This window comes from Raphanus sativus, chromosome 5 (genome assembly GCF_000801105.2).
Source record: "Raphanus sativus cultivar WK10039 chromosome 5, ASM80110v3, whole genome shotgun sequence".
NCBI lineage: Eukaryota > Viridiplantae > Streptophyta > Magnoliopsida > Brassicales > Brassicaceae > Raphanus > Raphanus sativus.
In genome coordinates this window covers 6,605,709-6,626,918 of record NC_079515.1, presented here as the reverse complement: position 1 = coordinate 6,626,918, position 21,210 = coordinate 6,605,709, and the positions used below count along the sequence as shown (strand labels likewise).

At 31.1% G+C, this 21,210-nt stretch overlaps 3 protein-coding genes and 1 long non-coding RNA gene across 5 annotated transcripts; 1 reads left to right on the top strand and 3 right to left on the bottom strand.

Moving 5' to 3' along the window:
- Nucleotides 1-2,570: 2,570 nt before the first annotated feature.
- Nucleotides 2,571-4,288, bottom strand: LOC108860901 (uncharacterized). Its single transcript, XR_001950762.2, has 5 exons — nucleotides 3,946-4,288; nucleotides 3,675-3,860; nucleotides 3,466-3,571; nucleotides 3,076-3,378; nucleotides 2,571-2,977 (listed from the first exon to the last, which is right to left on the bottom strand). It is a non-coding gene; the product is annotated as an uncharacterized LOC108860901 (long non-coding RNA).
- A 5,934-nt stretch (nucleotides 4,289-10,222) lies between these two features.
- Nucleotides 10,223-12,708, top strand: LOC108837389 (polyadenylate-binding protein 6). The gene is made up of 7 exons (XM_018610444.2): nucleotides 10,223-10,540; nucleotides 10,683-10,995; nucleotides 11,077-11,339; nucleotides 11,424-11,717; nucleotides 11,799-12,130; nucleotides 12,214-12,276; nucleotides 12,414-12,708. Exons 1-7 carry the CDS (start codon nucleotides 10,228-10,230, stop codon nucleotides 12,618-12,620), a joined length of 1,785 nt encoding a protein of 594 aa, XP_018465946.2. The 5' UTR covers nucleotides 10,223-10,227; the 3' UTR covers nucleotides 12,621-12,708.
- Nucleotides 12,709-12,824: 116 nt separating this feature from the next.
- LOC108857342 (GDSL esterase/lipase APG) lies at nucleotides 12,825-14,402 on the bottom strand. Its single transcript, XM_056986667.1, has 5 exons — nucleotides 14,126-14,402; nucleotides 13,913-14,043; nucleotides 13,588-13,821; nucleotides 13,252-13,507; nucleotides 12,825-13,153 (listed from the first exon to the last, which is right to left on the bottom strand). The coding sequence occupies exons 1-5, from the start codon at nucleotides 14,370-14,372 to the stop codon at nucleotides 12,957-12,959; spliced, it is 1,065 nt and encodes a 354-aa protein (XP_056842647.1). The 5' UTR covers nucleotides 14,373-14,402; the 3' UTR covers nucleotides 12,825-12,956.
- Nucleotides 14,403-15,868: 1,466 nt separating this feature from the next.
- LOC108860340 (histidine-containing phosphotransfer protein 4) lies at nucleotides 15,869-18,203 on the bottom strand. Of its 2 annotated transcripts, XM_057010415.1 has the most exons (6): nucleotides 18,093-18,203; nucleotides 17,802-17,932; nucleotides 17,648-17,716; nucleotides 16,494-16,565; nucleotides 16,244-16,316; nucleotides 15,869-16,122 (listed from the first exon to the last, which is right to left on the bottom strand). In XM_057010415.1, the coding sequence occupies exons 1-6, from the start codon at nucleotides 18,135-18,137 to the stop codon at nucleotides 16,075-16,077; spliced, it is 438 nt and encodes a 145-aa protein (XP_056866395.1). In that variant the 5' UTR covers nucleotides 18,138-18,203; the 3' UTR covers nucleotides 15,869-16,074. The 2 variants fall into 2 exon arrangements, with proteins under 2 accessions (XP_056866395.1, XP_056866396.1); XM_057010416.1 differs by lacking the exon at nucleotides 16,494-16,565.
- Between the last annotated feature and the right edge of the window lie 3,007 nt (nucleotides 18,204-21,210).

The following is a 21,210-nucleotide window of genomic DNA, read 5'->3' as shown; positions in this document are numbered from 1 at the left end:
TTGTAATGTTCCTTAAGACCTAACTCCAAAGAACTGCACACCAAACTAAAAAAGTCGTATATGTTTTTGTTTGTATTTGATCCGCTCAAAGAACAGGTGATGATGATGATTGTTTTGTTTCTTTGAAAACTTTGTTAGACTGAACCAAACGTTTACACAGAAGAGAGACAGAAAGGAAGGAAGATGAAGGAGAAAGGCAAACAATAAAAGATATTAATGATTACCCCCATAAGATTAACAACAACAAAAAATATATAACAAACACTAAAAATGTAAAATAATTACATTAGTGAAAATAAAATCCTTTTATTAATTTATTATTTCTAATAAGAACAACAGAAACAATATTAAAAATTAAAATTATTTTTAATAGAGTAAACTGCATATTTTTACACGTATATGAAAATTCAATATATCTTTTAATTGATTTTCACTTGCTTAACAAAGATTAATATAGACAAAGATAAGTTAATAACAATATCAATTACAATAATTGATGTTAAAAATATATTTTATATTATTTATTAACAATTGTCTCAAATTAATACCATTTGTTTTTTTGATACTATTTATGTGATATAATATATTATTTTTTTGTAGTGTATCATACATATCTATTGCAAATGCAAACTTAAAACACGATTCACAAAATCATACAAAAATAATAACTTAGATCACATTCACAAGTAAAGTTCATCCCGCCCGTAGGGCGGGCCGACCCTAGTAATTATATATTAAAATTAATTAATTTATTAATCAATGGTTTGGCGCTATTGATACAATAATCAGTGACTCAGAAAATTATCCGAGTGTACAGGTTTCTGCCCAGGAGGTAGACCACATAAGCAGCTGTTTAGGGCGCATAATCTTATTTCAAAATTTTACATTACAGATTTTATTATCTGAACATTTGCTATATTGGTTTAGGGCCCTAAACAAAATTTTCATTGTCTGGACCAGGCCTGAGGTCTGGTTTAAAAATATTGCTGAAGTATTTATGTTTGACTTTGATTACAAACAACTCGTGTTCATATCTCTAGTTAAAAGTAGGAATGCGTGAGCAAAAGAAATACCCGAAAGGTAGAAGCACATGGAGGCTAGTGGTAGTATATCCAGGCCGCACGTGAAATTTGATGGTGTTAAAAGTCCAGGACCGGTCCAGAATTTGCCTTCTATAAGCCCATAATCCAGAATTTTTAACAAGAAAAAAAACACAAAAAATGTCTGGGCACGTGAGCAAGCAGTGGCTTATGCCGCCTGTGCTATGGATCAGGCCTGCAAAAGTCAAAATATTCAAGGCAAGCATGGCAGTTCATAAAATGCATGCTTTTTATTTGTGATAATCTACATATAGAATTCAATTCGCAATCTATACTACATAAACGTTGACGCTATCAATGCTATTTTTTTTTCTATTTTTTTTTGGCAATCCAGGATTCTCCGCTTCGCGGGTCAATCTCTGGATCCGGTCAAGCAGCGGTCCACTTCACCCGGGAGGGTATTAACCTGGACCGAAACCCAATACCACTAATGGTGACATGGAAGAAGCAGTTCGCCTCCAAAAAAAAATGAAAAAAAAATAATGCTATTAAAACAAGACTAGAATTTGATCATTTGATCTGTGCGTCTACACAAATGTATTTTTCAAAAATATATTGTTATTTATTTTCCATGTCAATATTAAGACTGGACAAAAATCTGGATCTGAAGAACCGAATCTACGATCCGAAAAAGTAATATCAAACTCAAATTAAAATTGATTAAATATTTTAATTATTCAAAATTTTGGTATTTAGAGAACTATAATCGAATCCGATCCGAACCAAAAGAATTTCGAAATACGTAAATATCTAAATAGTTAAAGTATACTCAAAACACCAAAAATACTTAAATTAATTATTGACAAACCAATTTATATATTAAATTTTGATATTCTAAAATATGTTATTCACATTTATATGTAATACTAGAATCGGCCCGCCCTACGGGCGGGATGTAAGAAAAACAAATATTTGGTTTCATCTCAATTTGTGAAAATTATTCTAATATATTTATTATTCATTTTTGTTATTTTTATTAAAAATTATATGTTTATCTAGATAACAATTATGTAATTATTTTATATTTTCCAATACTTGTATTATTCTTATAATTTTCTACATCCGGGGTTTTTCTTAAGTTGATTATATGTTTGTATTTTGTTTTGTGCAGCATATATTCTGTATTTATATTTATATTTATATGTTAAAAATATACGTCATTAGTCAAATTTAGAATTATGTCAATTTCTTGTTGATGAGCATGTTCTTTTAGCTGTGAAGATCATGCCTTGAGTTGCAGAAAGGCCAAGGAGACCATGCTCTATAAACTGAAAAACGATGTAGAGACTTTATAACTTTAGGATGATTTAGCCCCTGCTGCAGCAGAAGATTCTCTCTCGCCATGAACTTAATACTTTATGCTTCCAAATAATCAAATCTAACTTTCTTCGAAGCTGCCATTTTTAGTCAATAAATGTTTGCCTTATACACATTGCTGTGAGTTCCGTTCACAATCTCTAGTTTTAGGAGTGCCACTCACAATCTATAATTTTAAAATTATTAAATCATTCATTACATCAAAAATAAACGTATTTAGCCTTGAAGCCCCTAAAGCAAGCTCTGTCCTTTCTTTCTGGACAACGATACTTGACTTGTCAAAACGTCAAGAATCCCGTCACATCTCATTATCATAATCTCGTCTTCCTCTGTTAATGTATATGTTTGATCTCTGGCTATGCTATGAGTGGAGATTGTGACCCTCGGTGATGTCCTAATCGCCGAGAACTTGTGTGACTTATACAATGCCAGTTAAGTAACTGTCATCAATGATGCTTCCAATCTTATTTATTCCGGTAAGTAGATTGGTCTGTCGTCTTGAGACATGTCTATTGCTTCACCTTCTTACAGAGAACAGCTTTGCAATCCCCTGCATTTGTCTGCAGTAAAAGAAAAACAATCATGAACAAACAAACCTACACTTAAAGTCAAATCTTAGTGACTATGAGATGGGTTTGGTCGAAGCGAGCAGACATACCTTCTAAAAAGGGCATAGCCGAGCCTGGAAGAAGAGCCAACGTAACGCACAGAACATGGCAAATATGGACTATGATCACGTCATTCCATTGATTCATATGGTTTTCTTTGGAATAATAAGTCGAATATGTAGATCTATAGATTGTGTACATCGTTTTCTCTCCGTATAAAGAAGCTAACTTCAACACAACCAAGAGTAGTGGTTTCTGACTGGTTTCCTCATTGATACTTATTTTGTTGCATTTTCTTCAGGCTTATTTCCCAACTTCTCTAACCGTAAGTGTATTCCACTATAATTCTTCCTCTATTCAGAAACCAGATACAATACAAAGATCAATTAACAAATTAACTTTAGAGAGATTAAGATCACATGAAGAGGAGAATTATTTACTTTATCTTTGGAGAGACTGGTGATTAGTTGCTGATGCTCTTCAGTAGTAAGTGACTAAGTGTGTCCTTTAGGTACATCGTGGCAGCTGCAGCTTCATCATGCCCGTCTTTCCATGTCAATCCATGAGTTATGTGCATACAAAAAGTTACAACTTTAGAAATTTAGTATCAGAAACGAAAGAAAATAGAGGATATATAATGTCTACATACATGTCACGAAGCAGATAGCCTTTGCCAATTTTGATATCCACGTCATCATTCTCCTTCTCGAGATATTGGTATTAGACCATCAACATTGCAAAGTACACCTAGGAGGAGATCATCTTCATATATAGTGTATGGGGTAGGTGAGGAACGCTTGGAAGGTGGACGGATGGATGAGGAGCTTATTTATTGCTATGAATGCCATCAATAAAGTCGTTAACAGTCAGTAAACCGGATCATCAAAAGAGATTCGGATAGTTGGAAATTCAGAGCACACCGTGACCCATCAAAACCGGAGGCAGAGAGCATCGACCCGGCGGCGAGCCTAGCCTGGAACCTTGGGAGTCGGCTAGCACGGATACTCACTTGCAAAAACAAAATTTGATTCATAGCAAAAACAAAATACCAGGAGCAGAATCTAAGGAGAAAACAATAATCTAAAATAGAAAAGCGAACAAACATAAAGAATATCACCGGAATATTGTTGAATCACCGGAATATTGTTGAATCGCACTGTATATTTACAACTGTTTCGGTGATGGCAAAACTGAATCGTCATTGTTGCGCAGAGCCGAAGATGGGGAGAGATGAATTTTTCTTTTCTGTTTCCACACAATTATTATGGTTACGCAGGAGACACCTCTTTAACGGGCCGGAACAATAACACCAACACAGATTGATATAAACCCATACACATAACATAATTTAAAGCCCAATTGGACACGTGTCGGCACTGTAGAAGACGACTTTCCAAGCTGGCGATGACATGTCTTCATGGGAGAGAAGCAACATTTTTTTATATATATAGATATTATTTTTTGTTTATAAAGTTTGAAAAAACTAAAGTGTACAATGAATTTTAAAATTCTAAAAATTATTTAAATGGGTTATTCGAACCCGAGCCGAACCTGCAAATATCTGAATCGAACTTGAACCACAATTTAAAAATATATGAATAGAGCTGAAATCTTTGATCTTGAAAATCCGAAAACCAGGCAAACCCAAACCAAACCCGAATGGGTATCCGAACGTCCACACATAATCACTATTATACATCATATATGTGTCATCATATAATTAACCGTATTTTATACGTACCATTATATAAGTAATCATATAACTAGTAATATTTTATATGTACCATCATATAAATAATCACATATATTATATTCTAAAAACTTAATGTGAAATATAAAACCACAATTTAAGTTGGTATATGGAATTGGGTTTTGAATTGTATTTTTCTTATATATATTGAAAATATTTTTTAATAATGGTTATTGGAAAATAGTTTAGTAAAAATCAATTTTTGAATATATGTATATTTTTAAAATTAGTTTTTGGTATAGATCAACTTTAAATTATTATTTTGATTTGAAATATATATAAAGTATAAATTTTGTTTTATGATTATTTTAGAAAAAGATGGTTTTAGGTAATTAGATTGGACCGTTTTCGTATATTTAAAGCAGACCCATAAAAATAGTTTCTCATAATATAATGGATTTCCAATTTTTCTTAATAACATAAGTTCATTACTTTTTTTTCTTAATATATTGATATTCACGCTTCTAAAAAATATTATACTCTTTTTATACTGCTATCCATATTTTCATATAATTTTTTTTTAGAAAAACACTGTTATACATGTTTGCAAACAAATTTCTTTTTAAAAATTGTTATCTATGTTTCCAAATAAACCCCAAATATATTTCAATTTTAATAATACACTAGATTTTGACTCGCATGCCCGTGCGGATGTATATTTCAAAAATATATTGCTGTTTATTTTTCATATCAATATCAAAGCTGGATAAAAAATTCAAATCTGAAGAACCGAACCGATCACGATCCGAAAGAGTAATACCAAACCGAACCAAAATTGATTAAATATCCAAATTATTCAAAATTTTAATATTTAGACAACCAAAACCATAACCAATTCGAAGCAAAGTATTTTGGATATCAAAATGTATCCGAAAAAGATTTATATACTTATATATATATTAATTCTTTTTAGTTTTAATGTATATAAAAACATCCAGAATATATATGATACTTTTAGGTTGGTTTAAATACTTGAAAATATATAAAAATAGTCAAATATAAATATCTAACATAGAGGAAGTACACTCGAAACACCAAAAATATTTAAAATAATTATTGATTTTTGATCCAAAATTTAAACCAAACCAACTTATATGTTAAGTTTAGATATTCTGATATATGTTATTCAGATTTATATACAATATATTATTTTATTTATAGATTATAAGAAATTCAAAATATATAATGAATTTTAAAAAATAATTTAAATGGGTTATCCAAACCCGAACTGAACCCGCAAAGATCCGAATATAATTCTAACTGAAATTTAGAAATATCTGAATGGGACTGAAATCTTTGACCCCGAAAACCCAAAACCCAAACAGATCCGAAACGAACATGAATGGATATCTGAACGCCAATCCCTAGTCACTATTATGTATCATATATATGTCATCATATAAATAATTGTATTGGTCCATCATATAAATAATCATATAATAAATAGTATTTTATATGTATCATCTTATAAATAATAACATATATTATATTCTTAAAGTTTAATTTGAAATATAAAAACCACAATTTAAATTGGTATATGAAATTAACTTTTGTGTTGTATTTTTCTTATATATATTGAAAACATTTTTTAATAATGGTTATTGGAAAATATTTTAGTAAAAATATTTTTTTGAATATATGCATATTTTAAATCAATTTTTGATATAAATAACTTTAAATTATTATTTTGATTTGAAATATGTATATAAAATTTAAATTTTATTTGATGATTATTTTAGACAAAACAATGTTTTTAGGTAATTAAATTAGTCCATTTTTATATTTTAAACTGATATAATGGATTTCCAATTGTTATTAATAACATAAGCCATTACTTTTTTTTATTGACATACTCTTATCCATGTTTCAAAAATTTAATTTTTTAATTAGTTTTCTATGAATTATTATTTATTTATGATATTTTATTTTGAAAATTGAACTCTCGAAATTTTTATGTTTGACTAAACTAAATAAGGTAATAATACTGTTTTTAAAAAATGTTTTATATAATATACTATTTATATTTCAGTTTGTGTTTTTATTTTCACCATACAAAATTTTAAATAAAAATAATTGTAAATATACTGACAAAATTGTAAATAAAAACAAATATAGAAAGAATGTTGTTTAATTCATTGTTATTTTATTACTTCAAAATTATTTTTATGTTATTCAAAATATTTTTAAATGGTATATTACTATTTTTTGAATTTTCCTTTTTGATGAAATCATATTATATATACATATATTTTCCTTTTATTTTTAATTTTTAAAGTGTTTCCTTTTTATTATTTATTTTATTTATAAAATTTTAAAAATAAAACTAAACAAAATATAAATAATAGTATTTAAATGTAATATTTTAATTCATTAAGAATATCGGTATTATCAACCATCGTGAGAGTAAACATGAACGCGACATATAGTAAACTTATTTCTCAAATAATATTTTTAATGAAATCACATTATATAAAAATATAAAATTTTCATCTAAGAAAATATTTTCCTACTACAAAAGTGTTTTTATGTTATTTAAAATATTTTAAGTGGAATATTACTATTTTGTGAACTTTTCTTTTTAATAAAATAATATTACATATACATATATTTTTGTTTTAAATTTATTTTTAAATTCGTTTTTTTAACTTTATAAATGTTTCCTTTTTATTATATATGTTGTTTGTAAAATTTTAAAAATAAAACTAAATAAGATATGTATAATAATACTTAAATGTAATATTTTAGTAAGGGTATCTTGTAATCAAACATCGTGAGAGTAAACGTGAGCGCGATACTTAAAAACTGATTTCTCAAATAATAGTGTTTTATGAAATCACATTATATACAAATATAAACTTTTCATCTAAGAAAATATTTTACTACTTCATAAGTATTTTTTATGTTCTTTAATTATTTTTTGAAACTTTATTTGAAATAATTTTTAAATAGAGTATTAGTATTTTGTGAACTTTCCTTTTTAATGAGATCATATTATATATACATATATTTTTCGTTTTTAAATTTGGTTTTTCAAATTTAAAACATTACCTTTTTATTATATATGTTATTTGTAATTTTTTAAAAAAACTAAATAAAATATCAATAATAATATTTAAATGTAATATTTTTAAAATTTATTTTAACTATATATATTCCATATACAAATATAAACTTTATTTCTATAATGCTTACGAATTTACAATATTATAAGGATTGAATATTAGAAAATATCCAAATTCATAATTTCCTGTTTCAGTTATTTTAATCAAGATCTGAAATTGTGGTTTTTGGTTCCCGAGTTAGATCCTAGATTAGACTGCAGGTCATATCACAAGTTCTAGATGATAAATTCACTCATATATTTTTTGACTTTTTCTTCTCAAACATAATTTATATATACTTCACTGTTTGTATATTTTCTTCCTTTATATTTGATAATTTTTCATAATAACTATTCTTTTCCAAACCATGTTTTTCGAAAAAAAAATTATTGATCTGAGATATCTGGCGGAGCGAAAACCTACCGACAAATTTTCAGGTTATGTTAGCGGATACGTAGAAGCGGAAACGTATAGAAATGCAGAAACGAGAGTTTTTAAAAAAAGAATTAGGAAACGAATACATGTTGGAAGCGTTTATCCATAAAATATATATCTAAGAAAATTTTATAAAATATAGAACTAAAAATTATAGGACCTAAATTTAAAATAAATAATGTATTGAATTATAATAATTTTAAAATTATTTCATATTAAAACTGTAAAAATACACATAAAATAAGTTTAAATAGGTTATTATATTAATTATTTTTAGCACATAAATAGTTGACAAAATATATTTGAATATATGCTATATCATTAATAAAAACTTTAATACATAAATATAATTTATAGTGTTAGTTTTAACATTTGTATATTTTATTTTTTTTTATTTCATTACTATTAAATTTTGGATTTTATATAAATTAAAAACTATAATTTTATATTTTATTGATTTTATACCATTGTGTTTTAAAAATTGAAAATATGATTTTAAAATAGAATCGTAAGCTTCTAAAATATTTTGAAAATGTCTTGGAAACGAGATTCCAAAAGCATTGGTAAGATTTTAATTTTGATTCTGGTTTCGAAACAGAAAGCAGACGTCTAATAAAACTTCTATGCAACCTAGTTTCCGGGTTCTGACCAGCAACATCAATCAAATATGGTTGCTCGCAAGATAAATTAGAAATTTTTGTCACCTGGCCACGTTTCAGAGTAATTTGATGACAATGAATTCGAATCCGAGATCCTTATAATCATTATGGGACCCATGTACCACCACAAACGCGTGGTTTTCCTAAATTATTAATAGATCTCAATTAATAATACAGGTTGAAGTGCAGCAAATAGTTTTTTTGTCTTTTTGCTAAATAGTGCCGCAAATAGTTGATCATAATATATTTTAAGTACACCTAATACACATGAATAACGAAAATAGATGATAAGCCAACTCATAACTTCCTAACTAATTATACTAGGATCATTGCCAAGGGGTATGAACAGATAAATAATCTCGTGGAAAATGCGCTTTAGTTTATTAACATGATCAAATTCTATTTTTAGGTTATGAGTTGAATGCAATCTTTTCTTTATTGCTATAATATATTTATGCAGTTTTCAGTTTTAATAAAGTAGCAATTTCAATTTATATTCTCAATATAATAATATATTAATCCATGTTCGGAAATTCGTCAGACACTACGTGTATAGTTACCATGGACCTATCGACAAACAAATAATCGCATAAAATTTGAATGAATCATCTGTATAGATCATATAAAATGAATCATCTAAGATGAAGATGACAGATGGTGAAATGAACGGTCGCTAGTAGTAGTTGTAAACTTTTATTCCATAATACACATTATCTATATGCAACATAATAGTAAAATACATGTGCAAGTACTGTATTATGAGCCTTTTAGGAAACTACATAGTAACATACCCAAAATAGAAAGCTGAAAACAACCCAAAATAGAAAGCTGAAAACAGCCCCTATAGTAGTAAACTTTTATTCCATAATACGCACGATCTATAAGCAACATAACAGTATAATACATGTGCAAGTATTATATATTATGAGCCTTTTAGGAAACTACATAGTAACATACCCAAAATAGAAAGCTGAAAACCAATAAGCCCAAAATCAGTTTGTAAGGGCCGTTCTTTCACAATACATAGACCAAATTCTCTTATCCCCAGCTGGCCCAGCACCAGATATACATCTTTTGCTTTTTAAAAATTTAAATATTTTTTTGTCATCATATATTACGCGCGAGTATAGTCGGAGTCACACTCGCAGCGCGTGTACTCTCCGTACAGAAATCGTACCGCCGACTCTGCGACTCCCAGTGTGCTGCTCATCACTCGCTATCATTACGGTTATAACGGAACGATATATATATACACACATGTGTATACACACACACACACACATAACGACGAAAGACCTCTCTGCTTCTCTCTCGTCTTCTCCCTCTTCCTCACGAGCAACCATGGCGGCGGCGATCGCGAAACCGGAAATGCAACCGCAAGTAAACGTCCAACAGTCCTCGACTCTCGCCTCGCTTTACGTCGGCGATCTTAGCCCCGACGTCACGGAGGCCGATCTCACCGCCAAATTCTCCTTGACTGTCCCCGTCGTCTCCGTCCATCTCTGCCGCAACTCCGTCACCGGAAAATCACTCCGTTACGCTTACGTCAACTTCGATTCAACCATCACCGGTATAAAAAAACAAACAAACTCAATCCGTTTCGTTCCTTCGCTTCAAGTTAGGGTTTCTAATTTCGGATTCTAGTTTAGGTTTTCTTGCGATTGATGATGATGAATCACTTTTTGATTAAGTTCTTTTTAATCGTGGACAAGCATCGAACGCTATGGCATGCTTGAACCACACTGATTTGAAAGGGAAGACGATGCGGATAATGTGGTCTCAGAAAGACGTTGCGTACCGTCGTCGTAGCGGATTGGGGAACCTCTTCGTTAAGAATCTCGACAGCTCCATCACCAGCAGTTGCTTGGAGCGGATGTTTAGTCCCTTTGGAGTCATACTTTCTTGCAAAGTCGCCGAGGAGAATGGCCAGAGTAAAGGCTTCGGTTTTGTTCAGTTCGATACAGAGCAATCCGCTGTTGCTGCTCGTCTTGCATCCCACGGCTCTATGGTTGATGGCAAGAAACTGTAAGTTAAATTAAAAACTGTGCTCATTTCCTGAAGGTTTGATGATGGATGTTTTTGATTTGTGGTGAGTTTCTTTCTCAGGTTTGTAGCGAAGTTTATTAAGAAAGGTGAAAGAGCAGCTATGTCTGGGGTGAATCAAGAGTTCACAAACGTTTATGTGAAGAATTTGGTGGAAAGTGTTACAGAGGATTATCTCCATACGATGTTTTCTCAATGTGGGACAGTCTCTAGTGTTGTGGTTATGAGGGATGGTGTGGGAAGATCAAGAGGTTTCGGGTTTGTCAACTTCTGTCATCCAGAGAATGCAAAGAAGGCTGTGGAAACTCTCAACGGACGTTTACTTGGTTAAAACTCAACTTCTTTGGCTTGTGCACAGAGTACTTAGATTAAAGTTTCTGATTTTGTAACATTGCTTTGGTGGTGATTAGGTCCGAAGAAGCTGTTTGTTGGAAGGGCTCTGAGAAAAGCTGAAAGGTTGGAGATGCTGAAACAAGAGCATAAAGGCAACTTTGTTGCCAAGTTTAATGTTGGGTGGCCTAAGCTGTACGTGAAGAACTTGAATGGATCAATGGACGAAACAAGGCTGCGAGACATATTTGGAAGATTTGGGAAGATAGTCTCAGCAAAAGTGGTTCGTGATGAAAATGGCAAAAGTAAAGGATTCGGCTTTGTGGGTTTCTCTACCCTTGACGAGTCCAAACATGCTAAAAGAGAGCTCCACGGTAATACTTATCTTATATTTCCTATAAACCAAGGCTGTGATATACACTGATTAGATCTGGATTCCTACTACTGCTTTCCAGGTTTTTTAGTTGATGGAAAGTCACTTGTTGTTCGAGTTGCTGAACGCAAGGAGGATCGGTTCAAGAGGATGCAGCAATATCATCGAGTACGAGCTCACATGCAAGCTCCTCCTGTACCTGCACCAGTTCAGCCAGTCCCACCGCAATATTATGGAGTGCAGCCACGCAATTACACTCAAGCTCTTCCTGTCCCTTCACAAGCTCAGCCAGTCCCACCGTCTATGAGCAGCCCATATGGTTATTTGCCGCAGCCATTCCATATTGGAGCATACTATTACCCTATGGCCACTCAGTTACCACAGATGATGAGTCACCGAAACATGACTGCCTACGTAAGTATATATATCTGCAGCTGACAAACCCAGTCTTTGGCATTATGATCGATCATTCAGGACTTGCCTTTTTATAAATTCAGGTTCCCGCTGGTCAAGCTCATCTAAAGGAGAAAAGAACAGTTCAACTAGTCTACAAACGCCCGGTATGATTTTTCTTTACTCATCTTCATCGATAACAAATGTTCTCTGCTGAATCTTTCTTTATCTCTCTGATTTTATTATGTTGAAATAGTTCAAAATAAAATATTTGCTGAGATGAAAGTTGATATGTGTTCTGCAGGGTTACAACACCTTAGCCAAGAGTGGTGCGAAACAGAAACTGGTCTTTAAGGGGCAGGGTGACAAAACTGTAGAGGCAGGGACTTGCTCTACCAAAGCGAAGACATCTGCTGAAAAACGTAAAGAAGTATCATCGCATTTGATGGCAATGTTGACACCAAATAGGAATGCTGCTTCAGAGAGCTTAGCACCACTTAAAGTTGCTTAACTTTGTCTCCCTCCTCCTGCTGTGGCTTTGATCTTTTCTCACTGCTTAGGAATATTCTACCATGTTCATTTTAACCGTTCTTTGATCTTTTAGTCACTTTTGGTATTTGTACAAACGAACAAGTACAAGAAGGGTTGGGTTGTATATAGACTAGTTTTCTGGTATGAGGGGTTGGTTGTTTCTCAACTTTTGGTTTTCGTGCAGTAAGAAATCATCAGTTCGTTTATAGTAAATAGTGGTGGTTTTTGATACATAAATTCAAAAGGGAAATAACAGTGTAAGACTCTCTCAAGCTTTGACAGCGATTACAGAAGAGAATTTAATAAGACTTGGAGATCAACCGATGAGAGTGAAGCCCTGTCCAATCAAAGAAGTGGCGAGAATCTCATTGGCAGCTTCGGAGGGATGAACACTGTCCCAGAAAACATACTGAGTGGCATTGGAGCATGTCCCGTACGATTTCGGATTGCACAAGAGCGAAGTTGTCTCGACCGTTCCTGTTCCACAACATCCTTTTGTTGCTTCCGTGAATCCTGTTCAAATAATAATAAAGATGAATGTGTGTCAACATGGATTATAAAGCAAATCAGGAAGGAGAAAGTTATATGTCAGTCCATTTATTGTGACGTACCAGATTTAGCAGGGGACTGAACAAGATCATAGAGTGGGGTGAAGATGTCAAAGACAACAATCTTTAGACCAGAGTATTGCTTTTGGAGCTTTGAAGCAGCTGCGTTAAGCTTCTTGTTGAATTGCTGAGCATCTGTATTGAGTCTTGAAACACAACCTTTTTCATGGAATCCGAATAGGGTTCTTGCAGCTGGAAGACATCCCGTTGGTGGCAGAGAAGTCACACCGATCTTCCTTGCCCCAACCGCATACACTTGCTGCATCCACCCAAAGATTCACAATCCATTCTTTGCAATTGAAAACAGAGAAAACAAAACAAAAAGGGGTATAATGTTACCTTGATAAATGTAGAGAAGTTATCAAGAAGCATAGAGCCGTACTGATCAGGAGTGTAGACTTTGTTAAGAAGAGGATTCACATAATAATTTTGAACAAAGTCACTGCTTCCTGCACTTAAGAGATAGAGTGCTCCCTTAATGATCGTATCAGATTGTTTGCTTCCTGCAACTTTTATGAGCTTGCTCTTGTACTCCTTGAAGTACTCAACTTGCTGATACAATGGAATCGCATGCTGCCATAACAAAAAAGGAAAACAGAAAAATCAGAAGATAAAACAAACAAAAAAGACATGTAACATAATATGAGAAAGAACAGTCACTGACATTGAGAAGAGCGGCTTTGTCATCGTAACCTGAAGCTGCAGAAGCGAAATTAGCACCAATGAGAAGGTTCTTGCCTGTGGCTTCGGGGCTTAGATAAGCTGGTGGGTATTTAGTGAACCCTAGTGTCTCAGCTGTAACAGAGAAACACACACACACACTTCAGTCTGAAGCAACTTCAAAAGATAACTTGAGCTACAAGTAACAGCTTTTTACCGGTAATATCAGTGGCTAATTTGCCGTTGCAGAAGCGGCCTGTGGGTTTGTGGCCAGCAAAATCACGGCCATAAGGAGGGTAGTCGGCTCTGAAAAGGGTAGGAAGATAGTTGTTGTTTCCGACATCGACCACAGAGTCACCAAATGTCATGATTGCAGGAAAAAGAGTCGTTGGAGCATCTTGAGCAAATGAAATCTGAAAAGAGATCAAGAGAAGAAGTAAACACGACTTCATGCGGTGATCCATGTTTTTGCTTTGGTATGTGTGAATGGTGTAGTTTGATACATATATATATATACATAGAGAAAAGAAGGTTACACGAAGACAAAGAGGTTAGGGAGTTTAATGTACTTCAATGTAGTGTCAACTCTCTATATCTCTCTCTTATTCAATGGTTTTCCAACCATTTTTATTTGTGGAAACAATTGAACCAGCCTGTTCTTCTTTTTAATTATTTTATAGGTAATTTTATTAAATTGATTTACCTTTTAAGTTAAACAAAGGTGCACATGGATGACATAAATATGATCTCTGGTTTGTGTTTAAACTTTAAAGTGAGGGAAGATGGAGGTTGTGGTAGTGAGTGAGATATAGCTAGGGCTAATAAATGAGAGTGGTTCGACGTCGCTTTAGATATTAAAATAGTTTACTAATCAATAAATATCAAGACCAACATCTAGTTATGTAAAAGATCTACCCAACACTAGCTAGCCTGTTCTGTATTTATTTTTCATTTTTTCAGGCAGAGAAACTTTTATTGCTCTCTGCTTCTAAAAGTCAGCGTTACTATGTATCTAGTGTCTACTATACGCTGAAGAACTTGAGATATTTCTCTGCAGTTTAACAATGCTTTTTTGACTAAGAAAATGAAAATCAATACTTATCATTATGTGATACCAGATACATAAAATTGCTGTATTTTTTCATAAAAAAAAATTGCTGTATTTTTCTGACTCTTTCCACATTTGATCAGACTCATTTTAAATGGCGGAACAAGTAAAAAAAAAAACTTATTGGTAAATCAACAAACGGAAACGTGGTAATTATGTAAGAAATCAATAGAATATCATTGATCAATAAAAACAAAAACAAGCGGACACAGTAATATCAATGATCAATAAAAACAAGTTCACACAATAAGAAAAAACAATATAAATTATTCACATATATATGTTTCATTGGATATATATACAAATTAGGGGTGATATGATCAAATATCATAAAACATCCATACCAATGCACTGGCCAAAAAGTAAGTATATGAGTTTGTGTGGGTATACAAATAAAAAATCAATAGCTGGAAGTTGTTGTTTTTAAAACAAAAAGGAAAAAAAATGTTGAACCATTTAAAGAAAAGTTTAATTTATTTCTCTGCATGGGACTTTTGCAATGTTTTTTCCCCATGCATAAGACCTAGTTAACTTATCCCGATTCCCATCGTATGAAAAAAATAGGATATGTAAAACTAAGGTTACTTGATTGGAAAAATGTTATCTCATTAGATTCGTGTGGGAGATTAGTGAATTATAGTTTTACATCTATCTAGTTTTCATCCAACTATCTAAGCCATGTATATGTGTATCTTTTAGACCAGTTTTTATATTATCAGTAGCAGTAGAGACTATACTTTTGAAGTGCATCTAACATAATGAAATAAATTAATGTATCATGGTAAAAGGCGAATTTAGATGCATGTTTGTTTTGTTGTATACCGTTGTTAGTGGGAGACAAAATGCTACGAATAAGGGTAATTTTGAATATATGATCTCTAAGGAGAATATTGGCCATATAAGGAAAATACTTAGAGGTTTGGACCGTTTATTAGCATGCATAATATTAAAATCCAAGATCTTCTTTAATACGTACATTGAGGAACTGTTTTTATTATATATAGTAATAATTTGTACTACAAAATTCGCTGACGATTCCTCAAATGTCTCTCTCTCTCTTACTTGGACCTACGTGCTGTCTCCTTAGGCCCCGCCTGTCTTGCCAACTGTTCATTATAAATTTTAACCTCAGTAAATAATTAAACACTTACTATGATTAAAAAGTAAATAATAAAAGATCATCACATAAGTTGTGATTCTGTTAGGCTTAATTGATCATTGGCTTGCCTGGAAATAATGTTCAAGCTTCTTTCTCAACGTTGCGTGCTCTTTTTTCACTTGCTGGAAAATCCTCAAGCATCTGCACTCGTCGCAGGTATGGAATAAGTGAGAAGATTAAGTACAGAAACGTTCAAGGTTTTATAGGTTATGGGTTACTGCAATTTTAGCGCCGTATGTTTTACTTGTTTTCACTTTGACCCCGTGAGTTTATATTTATGTATAGAAGCTTAGTAGACAGGTGTTAATGGAATGATACCCTTCGGCGTTTCCAACTCTGCAGTATTCCCTAAACATAGTGCATTCAGTTTTCACCTTACTCGCACCAATGCTACAAAAGGAGAAAAATGAACATTATGTGGCTGTTTGTGTTTCAAAAAAAAAAGAACATTATGTGGCTGTTAATTCCGTTTCTATCAGAAGTCTTTATTATTTAGTAGTTCTGAAACTTATAATTCAAAATAAACGTATAGTGACTTTTCCATTTAATCATAAATGAGAATGGAAGTAACTTTCAGTGTGCTAATGTTAAACTCTTGTATCTTATTAAAACAGAACTATCCATATAGAATATCTCTTAGTTTTCAGTGTTATTTACAATTGCATGCCACTGAGAATTAAATTGAATTTCCTATTTTAATGCTTGTCTTTTCAGTTATATTAATGTGTTTCTTTTTCTTTCCTATTTTAATGCTTGTCTTTTTAGTTAGATTAATGTGTTTTTTTCTTTCCTATTTTAATGTTTGTTTTTTTTAGTTAGATTAATGTATTTTGGTTTTTATTCTTTAACAATTAATGATATTTTTAAGTTGTCTTTTTTGTCAACTTAAAGTTGTCTTAACTATCTGAGAATATAAAAAATAGTCAAAATAAACATATAAAGTAGATAAACAATAATCAAACACCGAAAATATTAAAATATATATTTATTCTCTATCCAAATATTGAAGTTCAACCTGTTTTTTAATTTTTAGTTTAGGTATTTTGGCTTACATTATTCAAATTTATATGTTTTGAGAAATTTAAAGTATATATGAATTTTGAAAATTTTAAAATAATTCAAACGGGTTATCCGTATCCGTACCGAATCCATAAATACCCGAATCAAACCGAAACCAAAATTTATAAGTATTTGAATGTTGTTGAAATCTTTAAACTCGGAAATCTCAAACCTAAATAGATTTTAACCGAATCAGTGGGTATCCAAATACACATCCCTAACGTAGTCAATGTAAAACGATCAAGTATTATAAATACATCATTTAGTATAAATAAATAAAAACTAAAACAGAAAATTAATACCCGTGCGGTCGCACGGGTCAAGATCTAGTTTTACTTATATTAGGATTCCATTTAAAGCACTCAATACCTCATTTCTATAATAAGTATATCAAAATTAAGGGGAATATTTACCTAGTGCTACTGCCCTTAAACTGATGCATGTAGTTATCCAGCCGATTGAAATCAAATGATCCTCTTTCCCTGCATTGTAATTCTCGTGTATTAGAGAACTTCAAATCTTGTGGACAATTAGTAACATCGATATGAAAAAGATAAAGGTACTTACAGAGCTTGGTCAATGCTATTGATTAATCTAATTGAATCTTTGAAATATAATGTGGCAACTTCTTCAACAAAATTAGGGTTTGCATCATCTTGGAGCTCTTCTAACTCCATGAACTGTTCGTCGAGATATCCCTGCATGCATTTGCCATTTTAGATTTCAATTGATTTTTTTTTTGAATAATAAAAAATCTGATTAGTTGGAGATGCGTATATATTTTCATTTATTTTTAAAATTTTGATAATTAGTACAAATATGAACACAAACACGTACTAAGCAATAAACTTTAACAACCTGATCAAAGAGGGATTTCTTAATGAGTGCCACTTGCCTCTGCATTTTTTTGGGTGGGGGTGAACTACTTGAGAAAATATTAAACTTTAATTTGTTTCTTTTGTTAGGAAATTTGAGTGGCAATGCAATACTGAAATGGTGGAAATGTGAGTATATATATAGGGGAAGAGAGAATATAGATTATTAATTTCACATTACATCAAAAAAGAGAAAGTATAAAAGATAAGAGAATATTTATAGAAATTATGGGAACCTGCAACGTAAGGGACATGAATTCTGTACAATGCTACAAAAGTAAAAATAAGTTGTGTATTCGTTATTACCAGCCTATTTTGATGACAAATGGGTGCATTCCTCAATATGTTTTTTTTTCTTTTTAAAAGAAAAAGACATGTTTTACCAAAAAGAAGAAAAAGACATGCTTTGTTTTTTTTTGTATCTGTGAATAAACTTTAAGAGCATGCATTTGCATTCATTGTAAATAAATATTTTTTTATATTGTATTCGAATAGTGTCTTGGTATATTACCATGCATTTCTTGTAATCTCTATAGGACTTTTTAATTAACTGTTGTAAGTGTGTTCGAGTAGTGTTTTGACATAAGCTCAAATTTACTATAGTATATCAAGATACCATTCAATTACTATATTGTAAACTTATAAACGTATTTATTCTATTAAAACAGAATTATGTCTAATTGATATTTGGTCTAATTATTTACAATTCATATTATTTAATAACTAACTGACAGTATTTAGCATATATAATTTAGATAGACTTTTGAACTATACTTAAATATAAAAATTAAATTTTTTAAATAAATTTAAAATAAAAAATATATCCACCTTTTTAAGGGCGGGTCAAAAATTTAGTATGTTCTTAGAATAGTAATAAGAAAATACCGTGGATGGTTGATCTGTTGCCCATAATTATTACAAAATTAATTAAAAATTAATCAAAGTATCTCATGATTGGCGAATATCATCTTATTCAATTACGTACCACATAGAATTAGACAGGTAACTGCGAACTTTGTAACCTTAACGCTAAACGTTGTTATTATATAAAACAGATATTTGGAAAGAGGTGAAAGATATACATTAAATGTATTAGTTTAGACAATATTTTTTCTGAAAGTCAAAGGAGAAGATTAGTATGAGAAAGTAGGGATGGAGAAAAACCGAATCGAACCGACCCAACCAAAATTTAAACCGATTCAAACCAAACCGTGGGTTATACAACCAATTAGTTCATGTTTTACTCAATTTGGATGGTTTAGTTTGGGTTTAAACCGAACCAAACCGACCAAACCGATAATCCAATATATATAGTGTAAATTATAGTTAAACTTTTGTTTTCTAATTTTTTTAACTTCCGTGTATTTTTTAAAAAATCCAAATATGATTCAAATAATAGTATTATTCTCTAATCATAATACCTAAAGATTGTATTCAAAACAAAATCTAAAAATTATAAGCATTTAAATTGTAGTCGCCTCGTTTCGTTTTTTTCCAATATTCATTGTATAAATGTAAAATTATGTAACAAAGTTATTATTTGCTATTTTTAATTTTTGGATACATTGTTTTTTAATATTAGTAATGAACTTTTTTAGCTAACAACATTTATATTCTCACTCTAGCTTTTATAGTTCGCATACCCAAATTATACTGAACCACACTAAACAATAATAAAGTAAATCGGACTAAATTAAAACTAAACCGAATTAAATTTAAATCAAACCGAACTAAACCGAACCAAAGTAAACTCAAACTGAATCCAAACTAAAACTACTTCGGTTTTAGTTGGGTAGAGTTTTATAAAACCCAAGTTAATCAAACCAAACCGAACCCGAAATTAAACAGATATGCCCACCCCTACGAAAAAGTATATAATTCAGGAGAACTATAATTTCAACACATAATCAGAATGACCATTTATGTCTTGATTAATTACTGAATATTATGATTGAAATGACCATTTCTGTCTTGATTAATTACTGAATATTATATATATGGTTTGCTAAATCTTGTCTTTTCCGCCAAAGAAAGGCTAGGGATTGTGCAGATGCGTGTGTTCCGTACTTCTTATTCAGTCTACTAGTTTCTTCTTTGAACTCTTATTCAATCTATTAGTTCTTTTTTTAGAAAATGGAGTAATTAAGATACTTATCGGCAACGAAAACTAAACTAAACAAGGAACAAGTATTGGAAAAGGAAAAACTGAACAAAAAGAAAAGCAGAGCACAAAATAGTGTGAGCTAAATGATTGACACAACGCATACAGTCTTTTTATCGTGAGATCGAATTACATTATGAGAGAGATTGATCATATATACAAAGTTTCAGCTTTATTTATTCCTATGCCCACGATGCCAATTTTCACTTGTCTACATACTTTTTGGTGGAAGTGGGTTTAGAATATTAGTTTTGTTAACTTATTGCTAGATGTCTCTTCTCGATTATTCTCCTTAATTTCGACCTTCCACGTAACGACAACTACCTTATACAAAAAAAAAGACAAATACCTTATACCAAAAAAATTAGATCAGAAACATACAAAAACTTGTGAAAATACGTCAGAGACATGCAAAAATTTGTGAAAATATCATAAACAATAAGCAAACAAAACCTAATTAAATTTTGTAATTTATAGCAAATATTTTTATTTTAAAGTTTTATAAACTATGAAAAACAAAATGCACGAAATTATGACAATTGTGTAAAAGAACTTGTTTGAATGCGTTATAATTCTAAATTTCTATTATTATTTTTTGTCAAACTCTAAATTTCTATTAAACATTTGTTTTCAAACTATAAACTATGATAAATTTCTACATATATATCATTAAAAGGTCATTTTCTATTTTAATGATCTTTCTCTATTTTTGTACCACTATCTTGTATCAATATCTTAAATTATGTTAACTAGTTCGACAAATACTGTTTATTTTGCCGATAACTTTTTTTTACCGATTTATAAATGTCGTCAATTACAAAGTTATATTCATCTTCTCTATACCAATAAATAATGTAACTCTTTAAGAGAATACATGTAGAGATTTAGTTTCAGTATATTATTAAGAAATAGTAGACTGTGTATAGGATAGGCAAATAAT

Excerpts from the sequence above, each read along its gene's own strand:
- LOC108837389 (XM_018610444.2), top strand. The coding sequence starts at position 10,228 with ATGTGTATACACACACACACACACATAACGACGAAAGACCTCTCTGCT. Across the intron at positions 10,541-10,682 it reads CTTCGATTCAACCATCACCG|CATCGAACGCTATGGCATGC; the intron begins GTATAAAAAAAC and ends ATCGTGGACAAG. Across the intron at positions 12,277-12,413 it reads AACTAGTCTACAAACGCCCG|GGTTACAACACCTTAGCCAA; the intron begins GTATGATTTTTC and ends TGTGTTCTGCAG.
- LOC108857342 (XM_056986667.1), bottom strand. The coding sequence starts at position 14,372 with ATGGATCACCGCATGAAGTCGTGTTTACTTCTTCTCTTGATCTCTTTT. Across the intron at positions 13,822-13,912 it reads ACAAAGCCGCTCTTCTCAAT|CATGCGATTCCATTGTATCA; the intron begins GTCAGTGACTGT and ends TTGTTATGGCAG. Across the intron at positions 13,154-13,251 it reads TCAGTCCCCTGCTAAATCTG|GATTCACGGAAGCAACAAAA; the intron begins GTACGTCACAAT and ends TTATTTGAACAG.
- LOC108860340 (XM_057010415.1), bottom strand. The coding sequence starts at position 18,137 with ATGCAGAGGCAAGTGGCACTCATTAAGAAATCCCTCTTTGATCAG. Across the intron at positions 17,717-17,801 it reads AATAGCATTGACCAAGCTCT|GGAAAGAGGATCATTTGATT; the intron begins GTAAGTACCTTT and ends ATTACAATGCAG. Across the intron at positions 16,566-17,647 it reads TTTAAGGGCAGTAGCACTAG|CATTGGTGCGAGTAAGGTGA; the intron begins GTAAATATTCCC and ends CTCCTTTTGTAG.